The 20,725-nt window shown below is 46.6% G+C and overlaps 1 protein-coding gene across 2 annotated transcripts in view; it reads left to right on the top strand.

Annotated features, from left to right (window-relative positions):
* Window positions 1-2,891: 2,891 nt before the first annotated feature.
* Window positions 2,892-20,725, top strand: part of RAB31 (RAB31, member RAS oncogene family) — a 126,644-nt gene continuing 108,810 nt past the window's right edge. The window contains exon 1 of one of the 2 annotated variants that reach the window (XM_032397868.1): window positions 2,892-3,032. In XM_032397868.1, coding sequence (XP_032253759.1) covers window positions 2,907-3,032 — 126 coding nt within the window. In that variant the 5' untranslated portion in view covers window positions 2,892-2,906. Of the gene's footprint in view, window positions 3,033-3,335; window positions 3,700-20,725 lie in introns of those variants that run through there. The other variant, XM_032397869.1, reaches the window with a different exon arrangement.

Raw genomic sequence — 20,725 nt, 5'->3', positions numbered from 1 at the left:
GCTCTTATTGGCTTTTGCTAGATTTTTAAAGAAAGAATGAGGTGGTTTTCCCAGTCACTTTCTAGTCACTTGGTAGACTTACTCTAAATACTTGTTGGAGAATTCCTCTTTTCTTTGAAAAGACATCACATGCAGAACCTTCTGAGATGCAGTCCAAGGATGAGTATCCAGGCTCAAGCATCCATTCTGTGCATAGCCCCTGGATCCCAAGGCCGTATCATGCGTGACCCGGAGACCCACAAAAGTAGTCTTGCTTGAATAGCATAAGAGGCCGAAGATCCTGCTAGAGAAAAGTCCTAGCTGAGGTAAAAAACCATTCATTCCTAGTCACTTTTCTTTTTAAGACATTACTCGTCATTTTTAAACTCTAGTAAAACAGAGATGATCCTTGGTATAACCTATGGGTACCTTTCATAGAGATGGATAATTCCATCTGCCAATCTGTTTGGACCCTGACTTGTAAAGGGGATTTAGTTGTTAATTCCTTTATTTATGTTGAGTAGATGCTAAGAGAAGCCTAAGCAAGTATGTAGAAGCTGAGGGGAGACTTGACTAAGGAGGTGAAATCTGAGCGGGTCTCTGAAGGATGATGGGTTTCACCATGTGGGCAGAAGAGAAGCTGGGTTGGGCAGGGTATTGCCAAGATGTCCTGAAGAGCTTGGATTTTGTCTTGTTTGGTGCCATTGAAGACTTTATTTATTTTTAAAGATTTTATTTATTTATTAGAGAGAGAGAGAGAAAACACAGAGGGAGAGTGTGAGGGAGGAGCAGACTCCCCACTGAGCAGAGAGCCTGATGCAGGGCTCGATCCCAGGACCCTGAGATCATGACCTGAGCCAAAAGCAGCCACTCAACTGACTGAGCCACCCAGGAGCCCCGTCATTGAACACTTTAAAGCAGCAGAAAGGCAGGAGTCTGAATTAGTACAGTGACCTTTTACTTTACAAAGGTCTCATTAAGAAATCTTGCATGTTCTATTTTATTTTATTTCGTAAGTTCTCGGTTATATATCATTGAATGTTGATCCCTGCTTAAGTTATATCAGAACCTCTTCATATGCAGAAAATTCCAGAGGAGTCAGGACAGGCCCTTAGCACAGTAATCAAAGAGTATAATAATAGCATTCATAGAGAACATTATATCTTTAAAAGTTGAGAGCTACCCAGGATCTTGTCATTCCCAAAATATGTGTCATAGTAGTCATCATCCCTCCTTCCTGGCCGAGAGCCTTATGCATCACCTTGGGATGATCATGTAGACCAGGTTTTTCATGAGGCCAGTTTTAAGTTTCCCAGGAAGGGGGCCCAGTTGACAGACTAGGACTGCTACTCTGTAAAGCAGAGCACTCTGACTGACCAGAATTTGACACAAATGAGGTGATTTTTTTTAGAGTGGGGGTGGAGTGAGAGGAGGGGGGAGGGGCAGAGGGAGAGGGAGAGAGAGAGAGAGAATCTTAAGCAGACTCCAGGCCCAGCACGGAGCCCCACGCAGGGCTCAATCTCTCAAACCTGAGATCATGACCTGAGCTGAAATCAAGAGTTGGATGCTTAACCAACTGAGCCACTCGGGTGCCCCAAATGAGGTGATTTTTAATGGAGCTGGGGGTAGGGAGAAGGATAAACAGACTGGGGTGAGTCTGGGAACCTGGGGAAGGAGACCTAGATAAGGGATTTTTTTGGGAGAGCCTAGAAACCGCACAGGCATCCCAAACAGCTAGGCTAGTGGAGAAGAGCACGGAAGGAGAAGAATCATGAAAAAGGGTAAGGGAATGGAAGAGAAATTTTGTCAGCTCATTTTTGTCTGGGGATGGTCCTGCCCTCGGTGACCTGTTGTAGTTTACAAATTCCCACTCATTCCATAGGGCGGAGAAAACGGAAAGCCTTCCATTCTGGTCTGATCGGCTTTTGGAAAGCGAGAAGAAAGGCCAAAGGCAAGTGACAGTACATGGAGACTCAAGCCATACTGCCGGGGACAGTGGGGGTGTTGGGCAGGGCCGCTGCTGGCGTTGGTCACGGAGCCCATGGCCACAGACCATGCTTTGTCTCTGCAACTGTGTTGCCCTTGCTCTCTGCTCAGCAAATCTGAGGACAGGGAGGTATTGTGACCAGGGCTGGGTAATTTTGGGCAGAACTCTTTTCTCACTGCTCACGTAAAAGGCTGTCCTTGCTTTGGATACTAAACCAAGGACAGATGCTGATACAATAATCTCCACGTTGAATAAGACCCGCATCTTGTCCGTGGCTGCTTTTTGAACCATGTAGTCCAGATTTGTGCGAGTAACCCTCCACAAGCCTGTACCTGGCCAGCAGAAGACCCTGCTGCTCTGGGGAATTTAATTGCCAATTGTCAATTTGGGGGCCTGTCTTGATTCTAGAGATCTAGGATTTTTCTCTCTGGAGGTCTTGATTCGGAAGCTCCCACTGCATGGGACTACGTGGGCGCTAGGTTGCTTCAACATGGCTTCAACAGGAACAAAGCCAGATACTGAAAGTGGGTGGTCCACTGGGGGAATGGAAATGTCATCGACCAAAATTGGCAAGTCAGGAGAGAGGCCTGAGAGTTTGGGATTGGGGATGAAGTTTAAGAAAAAACACGTTATTTCTGATCTGAAATGCCAGTGGATTATTCGGGTGGATATGTCCAAAAAGCTGACTTGTCTATAGTAGCAACAAGTGAAGTCATTTCAGTGGATGAGGTTCACTGGGCTATGGATGGAGAAAAGAGGACAGGTCCCACAAACTTCCTTGACTGTCTCAAGCCAGAGCCTCTTTTTATTTGCTGGTTAAGGAACAATAGTCTGCACCGGGAGCGACATATTTCTAGCTATCCTTTTGAGGGTTGGGTGTCTGCCCAGGCAAATTACAGCATTTTCTATACTGAGCAAGGCAGCTTCCTCTCTACAATGCATGTTTCCTTTTTCAGACAGGGACACATCTGTTTTGGAGGGAGTTATAGATCCCCTGCTTCTAGAACCATTTTCAAGAACTACACGGGAGTTAGTCGAAACCCTCGCATTAGAACTGCAGGAGAAGGTGGGTTGCAAAGTTTACTGTTCCTTCTCAGCCTCACAGTTATGTCTTGGCTTCATTTCTGCGGGGATCCTAGGGTGTCATGTAACGATGGGACTGCAGGCAGACTTCGAAGTGCTCCCGGATAAAGGACCTCAGCTGGCAGCATTCACTTGGAGATGAGGAATGGAATCCTCGGGGACGCAGCCATCCGTGGGGTCTCCCCCCACGGGGAGATCCTGTCCTCCTTACACTCCACGGGGCACTGCGGCCGGGCGGGGCTGGAGGGGCAGATGCCAGACGGGGGCTCGGCAGAGCGGGGTCCGGCCGCTGCGCAGGTCTGAGGGAGGAGGCACTCTGCCAGTGACGCCGCAGGTCCCGGGGGCTGCCCCGGGGTGGCTGACGCCGTCTGGGGGCGTTCCTGGGAGCCGGGGGCCCTCGAGGTTAGACCCGAAGCCCCGGGAGGAGCCGGCCGGCGGCCACGTGACCGACCGCGGCGGGGCCGGCGGCCCAGAAATAGCCTCGGCGGCGGTCCCGCCCGCGGGCTGCAGCGAGCGAAAGGCGGAGACTGGAGGCCGCTGGCTGGGCGCGGGCGCGGCGCGGCCCCGGCCCCGGAGGATGCTGAGCCCCTGCCCGGTCCGGCCCCGAGCACATGATGGCGATACGGGAGCTCAAAGTGTGTCTTCTCGGGGTGAGTCCTGCGCCGCCACCCGCCGGGGGACACCCACGTCCGTGCGTGTCCCCCCCCGCCCCACCGTCCCCTGCGCCCCCCTTATCCGTGCGCCCCCTCTTCCCAGCCCGGCGGCGGTCGGGTTCGAGCCTGCCCCGGAGTTTCTCACTCGTTCACCCCGCCGCCGCGTCTGCCGGGATCCGCTGGGGCCTCGCGGCGCGCTCGGGCCGGGCCGGGCCGGGCCGCGGGACCCTCCGCGAGGACACGCAGCGCCGCCGCGGTCCCTCGGGCCTCCGAGGGCTTTCTCCTTCGCCTTTGATAATTTCCTTCCGGCGGAAACTTCAGGTTACTCAGCCAAGGCTCCAGATCCTTTTTGCCTCCCGGAGGCAATGGGTCTATTCACTTTGGGGGGTGGGGGTGGGGGCGGGGGGAGAAAGAAAGCCCAGCCAAAGGCGAGCAAACGCAAGGGGATGCCCCGGCTGGAAGGCGAAGGGATAAGCATTGGAGAGCTTAGCGCCTCAGAAGCTTCCGTGCCCCGGAGAAAGAAGGCAGGATGAGAAAGTCTCCCGGATCACCGCTTCCCCTCCCAAAGTGGGTCTTTCCCGGTCTGAGGAAATGGGAAAGAAGCCAGAAACACAGATAGAAACCAATACCCCAGCCCCTCGCCTCGGCAGACCTGTCAGGTGATGCAGGACAGTCTCTGGAAACCCGCCGCCGAGAGCTCAGATAATATCAAGGGTCATTTCCTTTTGGGTGCCCACATCAAATTCCAGAATTTCTTCTTTTGAAAGAGCTGGTTTTAAGCCGTGTTTCCAGCAGCCTTTGGCATCGATGCCGAGGGTACTGCCCCTGGCAAATCCTGTCTCCCAAGAAAACTATTTCCTACAAAAAGAGCAGCAAAGGGGGAGACCCATTGTTATTTAAAAGAAGTGCTAACTGGCTGTCAGGAAGGAGGTAGAGACTTCTATAAGGAAATGATTCCAGGTTAGGATTGAATTGTACCAGACCAGCCAAGTGTCTAGGCTCCATCTAGGCTCTTTTGGAACCTCTGGCTGGACAATGTTCTTGACTGTCTCCGGTCACTGTCTTTTGCCAGAACTGTCACTTACACTAGATCGTCCGGTTCGGCTAGAATTCCAGAAGATCTGGCAAAGGCCCTCCCTTTGCTGTTAGCCTGGGCACAAACTCCCCGGTGTGCCCGCCCTCCTGGCTTGCTCAGCCACAGCTGGGATCTGCAAAGGATCCTGTCCTGGTCTTCCTCTGTTGCAGGGGTGGGTTTCACTCTCAGCCAGGCTCTCCAACGTAGTCCCGACATAAATTCCAGGCATCTCGTGTTTTCCTTGCGAGGGGTCATTTCAGCCTCATGGAAGGCCTTCAGAGACTTAGAAGGAATGTTGTGTCCCAAGGAATCAAGAGCAACTTTGACGTGTGTTGTGTGCACGGGGATTGGCTTTGGGAGTAAATGGAGTAGGAAGTGTTTTGCCTTCTCGCCCCCCCCCCCCCCCATGCTTTCTCCCTCAGGCCCTACCCATAACATGAATTATCTTCACTGTTCAGGGATGGGTCTCTATATCCTTCTACAAGGACATGGATCACTCGCTGTGCAATTCTGGGCAAGTACTTCAGTTGCCTCATCTATAAAATGGACATCATAACATCTTCCCTTTTAAGGCAGAGGATTATACCAGATGATCTGCTAAGATGCGTGGTACCATTTCCTGCTAATGTGTGATTCCTGGGTGACAATTAGCAAGCCTGGGAGATGAGAGAGCTGGAGGAAGTCCCTTTACTTCTTTTCTTTTATCTCTAAGAATGAAGCATACTCTTTTAGTGGCTTCCTGGAGACGGTGCCGCACCCTTGTCTGCTGGGTCTTTGCAGGGGCCCTGTTGGTAGGAGACTGGCTTACCAGGAAAGAGCTCTGCCGGAACAAGAAGGTATTTTGGGCAGCTGGAGGCTTTGACGCTTCATCCATGTAATACCACATCTGCAGCCTTCTGTTTTTTTGAGTGGCTCCAGGTTTTTTCTTGTTTAGATCAGAGGGCCAATGACCTTGTCACCCACACTGAGTAAAATTTGTTAAGTCCTGTGGTTTGGCCGGGCCTGTCCTGGGCAAGATGTGTGTGATAGGCTGTATTCTCAGTGGCTCATCCATATGGGGGCCTTGTCTGAGTGAGATAGCATTTGGGGGAGGTCAAAGCCACTTTAACCACTTGGGGTTCACTCTTGATTTGACAAAGAACCTTGTAGGTCAGTGACTACAAGAAGGGATCAAGGCCACGTCTGAAAGTCCCCTTAAAATTTTATCAGGAGTCCTGAGCTTCTTTGTTCTCTGTGTTGGGAGGGCCATCTTTTCTGGATGAAGTCTTGCGTGTGGCTAGCGTTCAGCTTCCTGTTTTTCAGCCACCACCACATCTCCCTGAAGTCTCAGTATGACTGAGACCCTACAAGCCAGGCCCTCTGTTCCTATTACTTTGTTTCCGGCCCCTTTGAGAAGGTGATCGAGAATGCCGACCTCCTAACTGAAGTCTGGCTGTCTCACTGGGGAGTGTGAGGGGCTGGTGTTTTTGTGCCTGGCTATTTGCCCTGATTGCTCCTTGGTTACACGTGAGGATACACTTCCCGTTTGAGGCACAAGGTTGTTTTAGGCACGGGCAGTGCAGACTTGTATCCCTCTTAGCTGTAGTCTGCAACCTCTACGCGGTTGGAGGTTCCCGACAGGAGGGTCATTTGCAACAGGTTGAAGCCAGAGTAAGCCAGAAGGCATGTCTTCTCTACCCGGACCTGTGCCTTTCAGGACTCTGAGGTTCGGCTTGTCTGTCTTATTTCTTTTGGTGAGTGCTCCCAAATGGAATCCACGGCAGTCCGTGGCGCATTCTCCGAATGCTTTGTGCTCTTAGAAAAACCAAGGACTTCAGAGCTTTGGATTTATTTAGGCTACCTGTTATAAATTCTTGGCTCTCATTATTTTCATGGGTGGGCCCTCTCATGTTTTTCCTAGGCCTCTGTGAATGCCCTTTCCTGGGATAAGGCAGGCCACCTTTGGAAGCCAGCCATGCAGGACGAGGTGTTTGAAGGGGCACACACTGGGAAAGGGTCCTTATTAGACACCTGGGACCCAGGAGTCTTGTTCTTGTCAATAAAGTGCCAAGAGTCCCACTTTGTAACCTGAACTAGTATTATGAAACATGTAGCTTAAAAACAACCCCCTTAAAAACAGCAGAGTATGTTAAAAAAAAAACAAAAAACTAACAAAAACAATATCGAGGCAGCAGCTGTTCCAACCCCCGAAGGTGGGAAGCTTCCCAGTATGCATTTTTAACACACATCACCATGTGGCAAAAAGCAAGGGGAGAGAGAGAGAGGGAAGGAGAGAAGGGAGAAGAGGAGGAGTCCGAGGAGGGGCAGAGGAGGGGGAGGAGAGGAGCTTTCTTTTATTTTATTATTTCCTCTGGGTGTGTACACTTAAAAACTGCTTCCGGATGGAATCCCAAAGAGATTTGTATTTGGACTTTGGTTGTCTTGACGACAGTTTAGACATTTCTGTCACTTCCTCAGCCGCTGAGTGGCATGGTTAAAAGACAGCCAAGGGTGTCCTGCTTCTGGTAAGGAGCTTAGGGAAGCCTAGCCTTCTGGCCTTTGTTAGAATCTGGGTGGTGGTTCTTCACAGAGCAAACACCTGGGATTTGGTGTGACATCTGGGCAGTGGAGACTTCAGACGTGTGCAAGGCCTTCACAGGAAGGGGCTGTGTGATCCCCAGAGGCTCCAGGACCCAAGGGTGGGACACATTTCTGCTCACAGTAAGCAGATCAATCAGAGCTGTGGAACCTCAGATGGACTGCTTTGAGTGATGGTGAGCATCCCACCACCAGAAGTGTTCATAAGGTTATATGAATCTGTTAAGGTCATTGTGGAAGGAAGGAGTGGGTAGGATGGGGAGGATTGGGCCAGGCAATCCTCAGAATTGCTTTCCAAGTCTGAGATTCTAACATGTTCATTTTCAATTGTTCAATTGAAAAACCAGCTTTGCATGGGTGGGGCTGGTGGGGGAGGGTGCAGACAGGCTAGAAACCTAATTTCTTTCTTTCTTTTTTTTCCTTTTAAAGATTTTATTTATTTATTTATTTGAGAGAGAGAGAGAGCATGAGCAAGGGGGCAGGGGGGCAGAGGGAGAAGCAGACTCCCCGCTGAGCAGGGAGCCCGATGCGGGGCTCGATCCCAGGACCCTTGGATCATGACCTGAGCCATGGGCAGACGCTTAACTGACTGAGCCACCCAGGCACCCCAACTTAATTTCTTTCTTACCAAACTTGATTCCTCTATTAAATTGAACCCTTTGTGGAAAGTGTGGTTTTGGCTTGAAAATAAATATAAATGACATGGTGGGATGTCTTCCCAGGAGCGCACAACACATGGTAACACTGAGCACCCAGGCCAGGCGGGTGGAATCCCCCAGGGTCTCTTTGTTCCTCTTTTGTTCAGGGTCAGCATGGCCACACGTCTCCCTCAGCTTCCAGAGCTCTGTGCGTCTCTGGGTGTGCGTCAGAGTCCCTTGTGGAGCATTTTCAAACTTCTCATGGCCCCTCCCCATCCCTTGTCAGGCATGTGGCCCCCACCCCTTACCCTGGCCCAGTGTCACTGTTCTCGTGAGTGTGTTGTATCCTTCAGGACTGCTCCAAGGCCGTTGCCATTGGAAAATAGAAAACTTCACATTTTAAGATGCTAGGACATGAAAAGATCTTGAACTCATGAATTAGAAAAGGTCTTCAAATTTAATTGTGTCCAACAAGTGAGACTACTTTTAGTGTTTGAATGTCTATGCAAATATTACACTTTAATCTTTTTTTTTAAAGATTTATTTATTTATTTTAAAGAGAGAGCGTGCGCGTGCATGTGAGCGTGAGGGGGGAGGGGCAGAGGGAGAGAGAGAATCTCAAGCAGTCGCCCTACTGAGCGCAGAGCGACTAGCAGGGCTCCATTCCACCACCCTGAGATCTTGACCTGGGCTGAAACCAAGAGTCATCAGCTCAGCCGCTCAACTGACTGAGCCACCCAGGTGCCCTTCATTTAACTTCGTTTTTATAATTTCTAATATGTGCTTGCAAATGAATAGGCATTCATTCACTCAACCACTCACCATTTATCCAGTGCTCCTTTCATGCCAGGAGCTGTGGGTGGCTGCAGGTAGACAGGACAACTTCGATGATCCTTGTCTTTTGAAGTCCTCTGCTGTTCCTGGGACGGGGACCCATCAGCAATGAACTAAGTGACATCACTTGGATTCCTGTGACAGCACCTGCCACAGAGCCATGCACAGCAGAAGTAAGAGAGTAGGATGATCACAAATACTGACTGTCATCCATCTTAGTAGATGTGAGGACAAGTGAGGGACAGAAAGTTTTTGCACCAGGTCTGTTTTGAGCACCTGCTGGGCTAGCTGTGCTAGAGACAGAGAACAGGGAAGGCGGGGCTCTGGTCGCTGCTGGTGGCGGAGAGGTCCCTGGTTGGGCAGGAAAGACAGGTGCGTGCACAAGAACTAGCATTCCCGGCCAGGGTGATGAGGGGGAATGCTGGAGGTGTCACATGATATAGTGGGAGGTGCTGAAGTTCAATTGAACACAGAGGGACCGGGAACGAACAATCTGGGAAAGTCTCTCCGAGAGGGAAGGATTTGAACTGTGCCTCAAAGGACACCCAGGGCTTTGACAAGAACAGAAATGTGGGTGTGGACCGAAGGCACTGGGGGGAGCAGGTGGGGCCCCGGATCTCACGGTATTTTCTGCAGGGCTGAGGTGGCTGCAGGGTGTGGGAGACAGGGAGCACGGCCCTTCCGCTCCCAGGCTGACCACTGGCCTGTTGACCCCACAATCTCCCTAGCATGGGGTCTTTTATTTTGAACTTCTTTTTCCCTTGTTTTGTGTTGAAAAGTCTCAAACTCACAAAACATTTGAAAGAGTAGTGCAATGAATGTCTGTAGATCTCTCACCTAGATTCAGTGGGGATGACATTTTGCTAGTCTTGCTTTATCTCTCTTTCTTTAATTTGTTAAATAATACTATTTCTTTTTCCTGAACCAAGGGAAAGTCAATTGCAGACATCATGCCACTTGGGCCAAGCAATCATCAGAATTGCTTTCTAAGTCTGAGATTCTAACATGTTCATTTTATTTTATTTTTTTTAATTTTTTTTATTTTTTATTTTTTTTAAAGATTTAATTTATTTATTTGACAGAGACAGAGATAGCGAGAGCAGGAACAGAAGCAGCTGGAGTGGGAGAGGGAGAAGCAGGCTTCCCCCCCGAGGAGGGAGCCCGATGTGGGACTCGATCCCAGGACCCTGGGATCATGACCCGAGCCGAAGGCAGACGCTTAACCACTGAGCCACCCAGGCGTCCCTCTAACATGTTCATTTTAAATACTTAAGTATGTATCTTTTAGGAGAAAGGACATTCTCCTGCACACCTGTAATACCCCCAGAATTGAACACAGATATAATGGTATCGAGCATATAGTTCATATTTAGATTTTCCAGTTGTCCCCAAATGTCCTTTATAGCTGTTTAAAAATCCACAGTAAGAGAGCATGTACTACATTTGCTTGTCATGTCTGCCATTTAAACAGTTCCCCTCCTTTTGTCTGCCATGAATTCAGACCACTTGTCTTGCAGAAAGTCCCAAGATCTCGATTTGTCTGATTGCAACCTCATTGCTTCTTCTGGGTTATGCATTTTGGTGAGAAGACACCTTCTCAAGGTGTTGAATGGCCTTATTTTTTATGTGCTCATGTACTTTGTGGAGCTTACTACATTTTAGCAGAAAGGTGGGAAAACAGATTCTATGGCTGGTTAGAAGGTGGCCAGTGCTATATGGAAAAACAAACCTGGCCCAGAGCTGGGGGAGGGGCACAGGAGCTCTGGGAGGGGGGGAGCAGGTAGGTAGGTTGGTGGGTGAGAGTGCTCAGTCTCCGGCGGAGACCAGATGGGGCCTCTGCTTTACCCAGGGGTTGACTTTGGTTCTGCAGCTTCGGTTGCATGGTCTGACCACTGAGCTGCTGAGAGTCGCGTAGCTCCTGAGGAACCAGAGTTGTCTTTCTTGTTCCTCACTTTGTCAGCAGAAATAAGGAAAAGAAAAGGGGGATTTAACATCGGGGTCACTGAATGGGCTTCTCACTGTGGAATCTTCTGTTTCGGTGAATCTTTTTCTGATGTATTTCCTTGCTCCTACGGCTTCAGACCTGCTCTGACTTCTCTGGAGGTCATGAAATTGGCTTCTGCTTGCTCAAGATTTAGCCCAAAAGGTAGCCCCAGGCTGCTTTCAGTTCCCCCAAAGGCACCTGGGGGACCTGTGGGAGAGCAAGCAGAACCAAGGGGAAATCATTTCCCTCCTATTTTCTCTACTTCGAACAAAGTAGCAGAGAGCTGGATCCCTTTTTGTCAACGGTATTTGTTTTTCTAGAAGAAAAAGATACCTGCATTATCCAGTATCACTTCCTTTTTGCTCTCTTGGAGTCAGTATTCTAACTAGGATCTGCTGGTATAGTCCTAAAAGGTGCCTCTGTCAGAGACATCCTTGAAAGGGGAGAGAGAGGGAGAGGGAGTTGGAGGAGAGAAAGGAAGACAAGAGAAGGGGAGGAGGGCTGGGGGGAAGAATGAGAGAGAGAGAGGGAGAGAGAAAGAGTGAGGAATGAGCATGCAACACGTGCGCATGTGCATGAAGAGTTTCATATAAAAGTTGCCCACTTAACCTTTGCTGGCAAAGGGAAAGAGCAGTGTTCCTGTGTTTTTTGTTTTTTTGTTTTTTCTGGTCTAACTATTGGCCATGGCATTTACACTTATGGCGAGCTTAATTAAGAAAGTCTTTTTTTCTTTCTTTTAAGAAGAAAAAAGCATAGCATCAATACTCCAGACTTCATGGACTTACCTTTCATTTCAGGAGCTAAAATATTTTCTAAACTTTTTCATAATAATCTTCTGAGACTATTTTCTTTATTATAAAGTAATACATGCTCATTTTAATTAAATTTTGAATCTATGAGTGACTGACTCATAATGACTGAGTAGTGAAATGATAAATGCTGATTTTCGTTTGAGACCACAAAGACGAGGGATCTGGGACAATGCCTTTAGCCTTGTTTCTTTAGAATGACATAAAATTGTACAAACTTGCCACAGTCTTGTTTCCTCTTGTTAACTGGAAATCCTGCAGGTATGAAGAAATCAGCCTACCTGCCTCCCTTAACCCCCTGGTTCCCCTTCTTGTAGCTTCTCTTCTTTCCCTGTTTTCAGTGTTACGTTTAAGATGACCGCTCTTAATTTTCTGGTCAACATCAAGTTCACTGTCCTGCTCTATGTTTTTTTTGTTGTCTCTGTTCTTTCCTGCCCCGCAGGATCATTTTCTTCCATCCTTTTAATTTGTATTCTTATTCTCCCCACCTCTCATCGATGAATCATCAGACTGTCCTTCTTGAAAGAGGCATCCAGGGCTTAGCTCTTAGAGGGAATGTTTCTAGCCTGCTCTTCACTTGCTCCCCAACTGCTGAGTGGGGGAGTGTGTGCTGAGCTGAGCCTGGTGACCTTCCCCCCTGCTGCCAGTGTAGACCAGAAAACCCAGCCAGGCTTACCCTTTGGAGAGTAACGCAGGCAAACGAGGGTCTGTATAAAGTGAATGAGGGTTTAACTGAGGGCCGTGTGCCTTGAGAGAGGAGTAGAGCTACTCACTGGAGATGTGCTACGTGGCTGCTAGGCTATAGGCACATAGGACAGTTTCCCAGAGAGGGGGGGACAAGGTCCTTGAGGTTTATGGTCCAGCAGTGTACTTGGTGTGATGGGGCACACATAGGAATCAACCCCAGGCGACCCTGTGGGATGTCACATGATGCTTCATTGCCCCATGTTCCCGAGGAAGGGCTGGGGAGTTTGGGAGAGGCCAGGGAGGGCGTGTGGGTGCCTGCTGCTGAGCGGTGTAGGCCCAGTGCCGAGGAGGGGAGTGTGGAGGGAGTGAGTAGGAGAGGCTCTGGTCACGGCACGCGTTCATCGACAGGAAAAGGTTCTAAAAAGACTCATTTGTGGAAGTGGTGATCCCCGTGGGGCAGGACCTAATTTGCACTTTAAAACAACTTACTCTTTCTCTTCCTTGGTTTATTTAATGAGCATGCATTGCTTGTGTCAGTAATTTAAAACCTATAAAAATTTGCTGCAGGGCCAAGGAGATGTTTGACGGGTAGAGATCCCTTTGGTTGTTACTGGCAATGACGGATAATTTGATAATAAAATTGGAAAGTAATTTGGGTCAGACAGTGAGAGGTCCTTGAAATGTGAAGGTTATGCCTTTGGGCCATGAGGGGCCAGGTATGTCCTCAGCGGGACACACACTCGAGGGGCTTATCAGGATGCTGTGTTCTTATCTGTGCACGTCATTGTTTGGTCTCATTGCGACCTTGGCCGTAGCAACAGCTCTGGCTTCCCCACCACTCTCAAAGCTAGTCTCTCTCCAAATGGGGTTTTGGAAAGTTGTGGGTCTGTCATTCTGCCCCCTGGGGTCTATAGCTTTCTGTGCCTGTTCTTTTTCGATGCTGTTTTTAAAAAATAAATAAGATTACATCCTGGATCTTCAGGGTGATCACCGTGTGACAAAACTGTGTCAACTTCAGTGCTCACAAAAACTGGCTCAGAGACAAGAGCCCAGGCAGAGTTAGGACAAAAATAATGCATGGAGCCACGTGAAGACCCAGTGATCCTGTGACACATCACGGATATTTACCAGGCACTGTGCCAGGGCTTGGGCATAGAGCGGGTAACAAATCGGACCCACAGTCCTGACCTTGTGGAGCCGACATTCCAGCAGGAGTGACCACTGCTCATAAATACCTAGTACTGGTGACACCTGTGGTGGAGAAAAAGCAGGTGGGGGCAGGGGGAGGGCTGAGGGTCGGGAGGGGGGCCCTGGAAGTGCTGCCTGGGGGGTGGTTAAGTAGGGGCTTGAGGAAGGCCTCACTGAGAAGGCCTTTGAGTAAAGACACAGAGGCAATATTCCTAAGTTGGCAGAGGGGACCCAAGGCTGGAATGGGAGAGGCATGCCTGGTGAGTTTGAGCTCCAGTGGGCAGGCCAGTGTGGCCAGAGCAGAGTGACCATTGGGAAGGGAACAGTTGGAGGCTTGGGACCCGAGTCTTTTGGGTCTTGTGGGTAGGGCAAAGTGGGAACTGCAGCATTTCCTGGGCATCGGGGCTGTTGGAGGTTTTGTGCAGAGCAGTAGCAATGGTCTGACCTCCCTTTTCTGCAGATGGCTCCAGCAGCTGCATAGAGGGTAGACCACCGGCAGGGGAGCTGGTGGAAGGCCAGGTCACGGTGATTTCCACCAGAGGGTAGCGGCCTAGGCTGTGAGTGGAGTCCCACTCTGGCTGTTTGAAGGTAGAAGTGAATACTTTGCTGACAGATCATGTATGGAGTAGGAGGGAACCATACCGTCACATGGTGACAGTATGCTGACCTCAGAGTGCTCCCCAGCCCTGAGCTATTTCAGTTCAGCAGAGCAACAGTATCCATCACAATAGACTGATATTCATCTGAATGTTGTCGGTTTTATAGTTTAATTTGTATTTAATTAATACATTTATCTTTATTTTCTAGTTTCAGAATAGCATTAGTAGTTTGTGTGTACTTTTATTATTTGCATTTATTTACACTATCATTAATGTCTTCGTTGGGATCCATGGGATTGTTTTTCCCCTTAAAAAAGCCTATGGAGTCTTAAAAGAGCCTGAGAAACACTGCTCTAACCTTTAAGGTTGGCCCTGGGTTAATGGAGCTGTTGTCCCTCATGAAGTGTCCGATGTTGGCAGGACTGTGGGCAAGGAGGCTGCATTCCAGGAATCAGGGTCTGCTGCAATGTGGAGGTATGTTCTTAGCTATGCCATGTGCTGGCCCAGGATGCTATTCCCAGAGGAGTAGGCCTCAACCGTGCAGTGTTGCTTTTTTCTGGTGTGATGCAGCTCATGGACAGTCTTGAAAATCCTAGACCCTCCCATAGGGATACCTGGATTCTGTTGTGTATGTGGCCAAATAATGCATTAGGCTTTTTAAAGAATGTTCTTCTCATAAAAGCATTATTCATATAAGCTTGAGAATCATGAAGTCAGTCATTTAAAGATCTTCCAGAATAATTCAGTTTAAAAGGAACTAGTAATAAATATGGTCTATAGATTTTTTTTGGTCTATCGATTTTTAAAAGAAAGATCCTTATTTAAACAGACGAGTTGTATTGTTTGTAGACCTCTACTTGTAGGTTAATCTTAGTAACATAACCTAATATGTACTATTGCACAATAAAAATAGAAATATTTTAAAAATATTGTTGTTAAAATTTTGGTTGTATGATTTACTGATTTGAGTATGTTGCTGCTGTTAATGTGAATTGTGTTATTGCACATTTCCCTTCCGTCAGCCCCGTGCTTCTGACTTGTGAATTACCACAGTTGTGTCACCGCTAACCAGATGTGCACATCCTTGTTCTTGTTTTTGAGCAGCGTAGTTACAAACACTCTGCCTGTGTCTTCATATGTCCTTGGCTTCTTCCTTACTAGCACTATAATGGTTTATAATTGCCCTTACCCCTAATCCCAGCGGGTTCAGTAATAGTTGAGAAAGATTGGTGCACAGTCCTGGCACCGAAACTAAAATGTACTCTGTTCTTCCCCAATCAAGAAAGCACTGCAGAATGCCTTTGATTAAGAAGGATGTCGATATATAGATGAGTTGGAAATCAGGCTAGTGCGCGAGTATCTCCGTAATCCTAATAGCAGACATGTGCTGAGTCTAACTCATGTGCCAGGCACCATCTGAGGGTTTCAGTTATCCATTGCTGTGTAACAAGCCACCCCACACTGAGTAGCTTAAAAGAACAAGGCATTATTTTTTCTCCCAGTTCTGTGGTTTGGCTGGGCTCAGAGGGTAGCTCCGCCTGGGTTTCCTTGCCGATTCAGGCCAATGCTGGCTGGGGCTGGAGCCATCCGCAGGCTGCATCGCTCACATGTCTGGGGCCTCCCCTGGGGTGGCTGGACCAGCTGGGGCTCACCAGGTGTCTCTCTCCACGTGGCCTCTCCCCGCGGTTAGCTTGGGCTTCTTCATAGCCTGGAGTCTCAGGGGAGGCAGACTTGTCACCTGGGGGCTGGCTGTTTCCAGAGTGAATGTTCCATGAGCTTCGGGCAGAAGCTTCTTGTGACCTAGCCTCCTAGAGCCCAGAATGTCATTTCTGCCATGTGTAATTGATGGAGCAAGTCACTAAGGCCCGCCCAGAAGCAGAGGGAGGAGATCTATGCTCCACCTCTTAATGGGAGGAATGCCAAGAATCTGTGGTGGTCTTTAATCTCCCCCAACTGAGTAAGTGCTTTGCATACATTATGGCATTATGGGACTTGTCAGGGTGAGTTCTGTTATTGTCCCCACCTTGCTGATGAGGAGACTGAAGCTCAGGGGTTAGGGACATGCACAAACACTCATGCTGAGAAGTGAGGCTTCGTGGATTAGAACTAGCTTGGTGTGACTCCAGGACCCGATGCACTTAACTATGTCGCCGTGCTGCAAACCTTGATCGTTTTTAGTCACAGATCACTTGTTCACAGCCGGCATGCCGTAATGGTTCGATAAAATGGGATTATTAAAAAAATAAAAGGCTCTGTGTTTAAAAAGTAATAATCACTGAACCAGGTTTGAAGTACATCCATGGAAGAAAAGGAGGCAAATCCCCACAATGTCAGGGTCCTGGCCAGGTGTTTTGGGAGGTAAGATGACTGATCCTCACTTCTGGGAATGTATTACGTTGTGATACTACACAGTGCAGTATCTGGATCCTGATGACAGTAGGGAGGTCCTAACACGTCCCCAGCTGCTCTGATGCACGATGACAATGACAAGCAAAGCAACAGCACTTTGCATGGTCGCAGTGTGCGGCCCACGTACGGGGTACGCTTCCTGTCCCTGATGTGCACGTGTGAGGCACTGACGCTTGGGGGTGTTGGCTTTGCTCCAGGCCCACAGCTTGTGTATGAGGGGAGCGCCTGGAGCCCAGGCTTTCTGTTCCCCATTTCCCGGCTCACATGTCCAGGAAGCAGCGTTTTTGCTTTGGTCCTTTTATTCCTTTATTCTCTCATTGGATGCCTGTTAAGCAGTATGTCGGGAATGTCAGTTTGCAAATTGTGATCAGTCCGTCACAAGGCCAGCCTGCTAGATGGGTGGGGCCTGTTCGATGTTCGAAGTTTCTAGGTCTGCGTGTACAACCGTCATCACAACTCTGCCCGCCTTCTGCCAGGCAGCACAGCGGAGCGTGGACAAGCCTCTGGGCAGGGAGACTGGAGGACCTTTTCTGTCTTTGCCACTTAACTAACTCACGTAACTTCTCACAGGGAATCCTGCCTAGGAAATCATAGTCAGAAAATTCTCTTACTCTTTCACCATGAACCATTTTACATCCTAATAACCTCAAAAGGCTTAGGGGAGTTTGAATAGATTGTTTCTACAAGAGGATTCCAATTTAGAAGTTTTCTTTAATCTTCTCTGCTATGGGATGTGTAAGATATAAGTGCTAAGTAATAACTTTTGATTTACTCTATATTGTAGAACTTCATTATTTTTACTAACTTGACCAAATTTATAACATACTCTTTAAATTTTTATACTGAAGTATAATATTCATATAAAAAACTACACAGATCTTAAATGTGGTGCAAAATGGATTTTCACAAAATGAGTAGACCTATATAATCACAAACATGCAGATCCAGAAACAGTGACCAGTCCCTCCGAAGCCCATCCTGTTCCTCCTTCCTGACATTAGCCTTCAAAAAGGAAAGAAAAAAGAAAAGCAAAAAAGAAAGAAAACTAACCTATTCTTCTGACTTCTAACACCATACTATTACAGGGGACCCTTGAACAATGTGGGGATTAGGAGCACTGACCCCCTGCACAGTTGAAAATTCATGTATAACACAGTTGAAAATTCACGTTGACCCCTCCTGAAACTTAACTACAGAGAGCCTACTGTTGACCAGAAACCTTACCGATTATACAAAGTCGATTAACACCTATTTTATATATATTATATAATGTATTATTACAGTAATAATTAAGTTTTCTCTAACATCAGAGAAAAGAAAATATTAAGAAAATTATAAAGAAAATACATTTACAGTACTAGAGCGTATTCATTGAAGAAAATCTGTGTGTGAATGGACCCACGCAGTTCAAACCTGTGTTGTTCAAAGGTCAACTATATTTTCGCTTGTTTTTATTTTATTTATTTATTTATTTTTTAATTTTTAAAAGATTTTATTTATTTCAGAGAGAGAGCAAGTGGGGGGAAGGGGCAGAGGGAGAAGGAGAAGCAGACTCCCCACTGAGCAGGGACTTGATGTGGGGCTCGATCCCAGGACTCTGGGATCATGACCTGAGCCGAAGGCAGGCACTTAACTGACTGAGTCACCCAGGCACCCGATTTCGCTTGTTTTTAAATTATAACATACTTACGGAAGGATCTTCATTATTTCAAAGTAATTATACCAAAGTGGTGTTGTTTAATAGAAGCTCCTAGAGCAGGAGCCTCCCAGCTGGTGGGCGGGGGCTGCCGTCGTGTCACGGGTGCAGGGACTAGAAGGCTGGCCTTGGCAGAGGGCGCTGAGCAGGCTGCAGCCACTTGTGTCTATGTGTCCAGTGCTAACAAATAATATCATTTTCCGTGTTTGCTGGGATATGAAGGAGGTTGGAAAGCAATGGAGGCCTATTTTAATCAATTCGTTAAATGGGAAACATTATTAGTTGTAGATAAATAAGCCTTTTTAAAGTGTTCAAGGGTGTTTGAAAGCAATTCCGTCAAGTATTAAAAATACTGTGCCTATTTTTAATGAAGAAAACCTTTCTATGAAGAAAAGCTTTGTTAAGACCCTTCTTCCTTAAAGTTGTTGTTGTTGTTCTTTTTTTTTTAGAGAGAGAGAAGGCACGTGCGCGAGTGGTGGGGGAGGGACAAAGGGAGAGGGAGAGAGAGAATCTTAGGCAGGCTCTATGCTCAGTGTGGAGCCCAATGCGGGGCTCGATCTCACAACCCTGAGATCATGACCTGAGCCAAAATCAAGAGTCACATGCTTAACCAGCTGAGCCACCCAGGCGCCCCTTCCTTGCAGTTCTTTTTTAATGACTAGACTTAATACATACTTGTAAAGAATACAAATGGTACAGGGACCCCTGGGTGGCTCAGCTCAGTGTCTGCCTTTGGCTCAGGTCACAATCCCAGGGTCCTGGGATCAAGTTCTGTATCGGGCTCCTCCTTGCCCAGTGAGAAGCCTGCTTCTCCCTCTGCCTGCCACTCCCCCTGCTTGTGCTGTCTTTCTCTCTAATAAATAAATAAAGTCTTAAAAAAACAAAAAGAATACAAATGGTACAGAAAGCTTCCAAAATGAAAAGTGCAAAGACCACCTTCCTCTGGTAATGTCTTACGTTTCTTATTTAGTTTTCTAGATATGGTTGTGCATATGCAAGTGTTCTTTTCCTGCTTCTTTCACCTAGAGGTAAACCTTGACTATCTTTTCTTGTCAGTATGTATTGATCTACGTCATTTATTTTAAGAGTCACATAGAATTCTCTCACAACAATATACCATGATTTACTTAATTGGTGCCCTAATGACAGATATTTGGATAGTTCCAATTTTGGTTTTTACAAATAGTTGGCAATAAAATCTTTGTATCCAAATTTTAATGTATGTGTGTAAAATATATCTGTAGGATAATTCCCAGAAATAGAGTTTTGGGTCAGAGATATATGAAGTTTATATCTTTAAAAAGATATTGTAAAAGTAATCTCCAAAATATTGTACTAATTTACCTTCCTTTTAAGTATTTAGAGTATGATTTTCCACACCTTTACTAACAATGAATATCATCAAGATTTTGTATCTCTGCTAATATTATAGGTTAAAAATGGTAACCTGTTCTTATTTGCACTTCTTAAATAATGCATATCTTTTCATATGTTTATTGACTATTTTTTTCTGTTACTTACCAAGTCATATCATTTATCCATTTTTAATTGGGTTTTTCTTATTGATTTGCGAGAACTCTTTGCATATTAAGAAACCAAACCCTTTGTCATTTATATTGCACATATTTTCCCTCAGTTTGTTGGTTTCTATTTTACTTTGTTTACTGTATTTTAAAAATCATACCAAATATTTAAAAACCTTTATTTAGCCAATTGTGGCAGTCTTTTCTTTTGTGGTTTTGGTGTTTTATGTCTTGCTTAGAAAGTTCTTCCACACTGTAATATTATAAAAATTGTTACCTATATTTTTATTTTGCTCTACTACTTCTATAGTGTTTTTTTTTAAATTAAACTTTTTTGATCAAATAGAATTTATTTTGTACAAAAAGCTAGGTTGGGATTTAGGTTTTTTAATTTTTTTCTTATTTCAAATGTCTCACTTTATTGATTAATTCATCTTTATTTACTGATCTGATATGCTATTTGTATCATAAACAAAACCCCTATGTGTATGTGGGTCTATTTCTATATTCCATATTGTTCTATTAAAAAAATCCATTGATTTCTGAATTAATCATATTCAGGAAAACTTAGAAATAGTATAAAGGAATCAGTTTATGGTAGCTGAATGGCACAAGGTGCCTTGAACATCCAGGGCTGCAAGTTGGAACTAGTTAATAGATTTGCTCATTCAACAGATATTTATGACGCCCCTATTAACACTATTAGCCACTATTAACATGTAAGAGTTTTGCTAGGTGCTGAGTGTATGGTGAGTTTTGATTGTCTATGACAATGCGCATCTCACTGAGAATAGAAATTTGGAACACTGCATATATTGAATTAATTTGGTGGTTACTGGAAGATACTTCAATGAGTGACAAATTTAGGGTAGTTAAATGGAAAGAGTGCTGTTGGGAGCTGAGTCTTAGCTGGGGTGGGCTTGGCTCTGAAGTGTGGTGGCTCATGTGTTTGGATCGGTGGTAGAAAAATAAGCAAGTGGAGTGATGAGCTGCACTTTCCACCA

The sequence above is a fragment of the Phoca vitulina genome, unplaced genomic scaffold (assembly GCF_004348235.1).
Source record: "Phoca vitulina isolate PV1807 unplaced genomic scaffold, GSC_HSeal_1.0 scaffold105, whole genome shotgun sequence".
NCBI classification, from domain to species: domain Eukaryota; kingdom Metazoa; phylum Chordata; class Mammalia; order Carnivora; family Phocidae; genus Phoca; species Phoca vitulina.
Note: the sequence above shows the minus strand (reverse complement) of the source record. Positions and strands in the feature narration are given on the sequence as shown.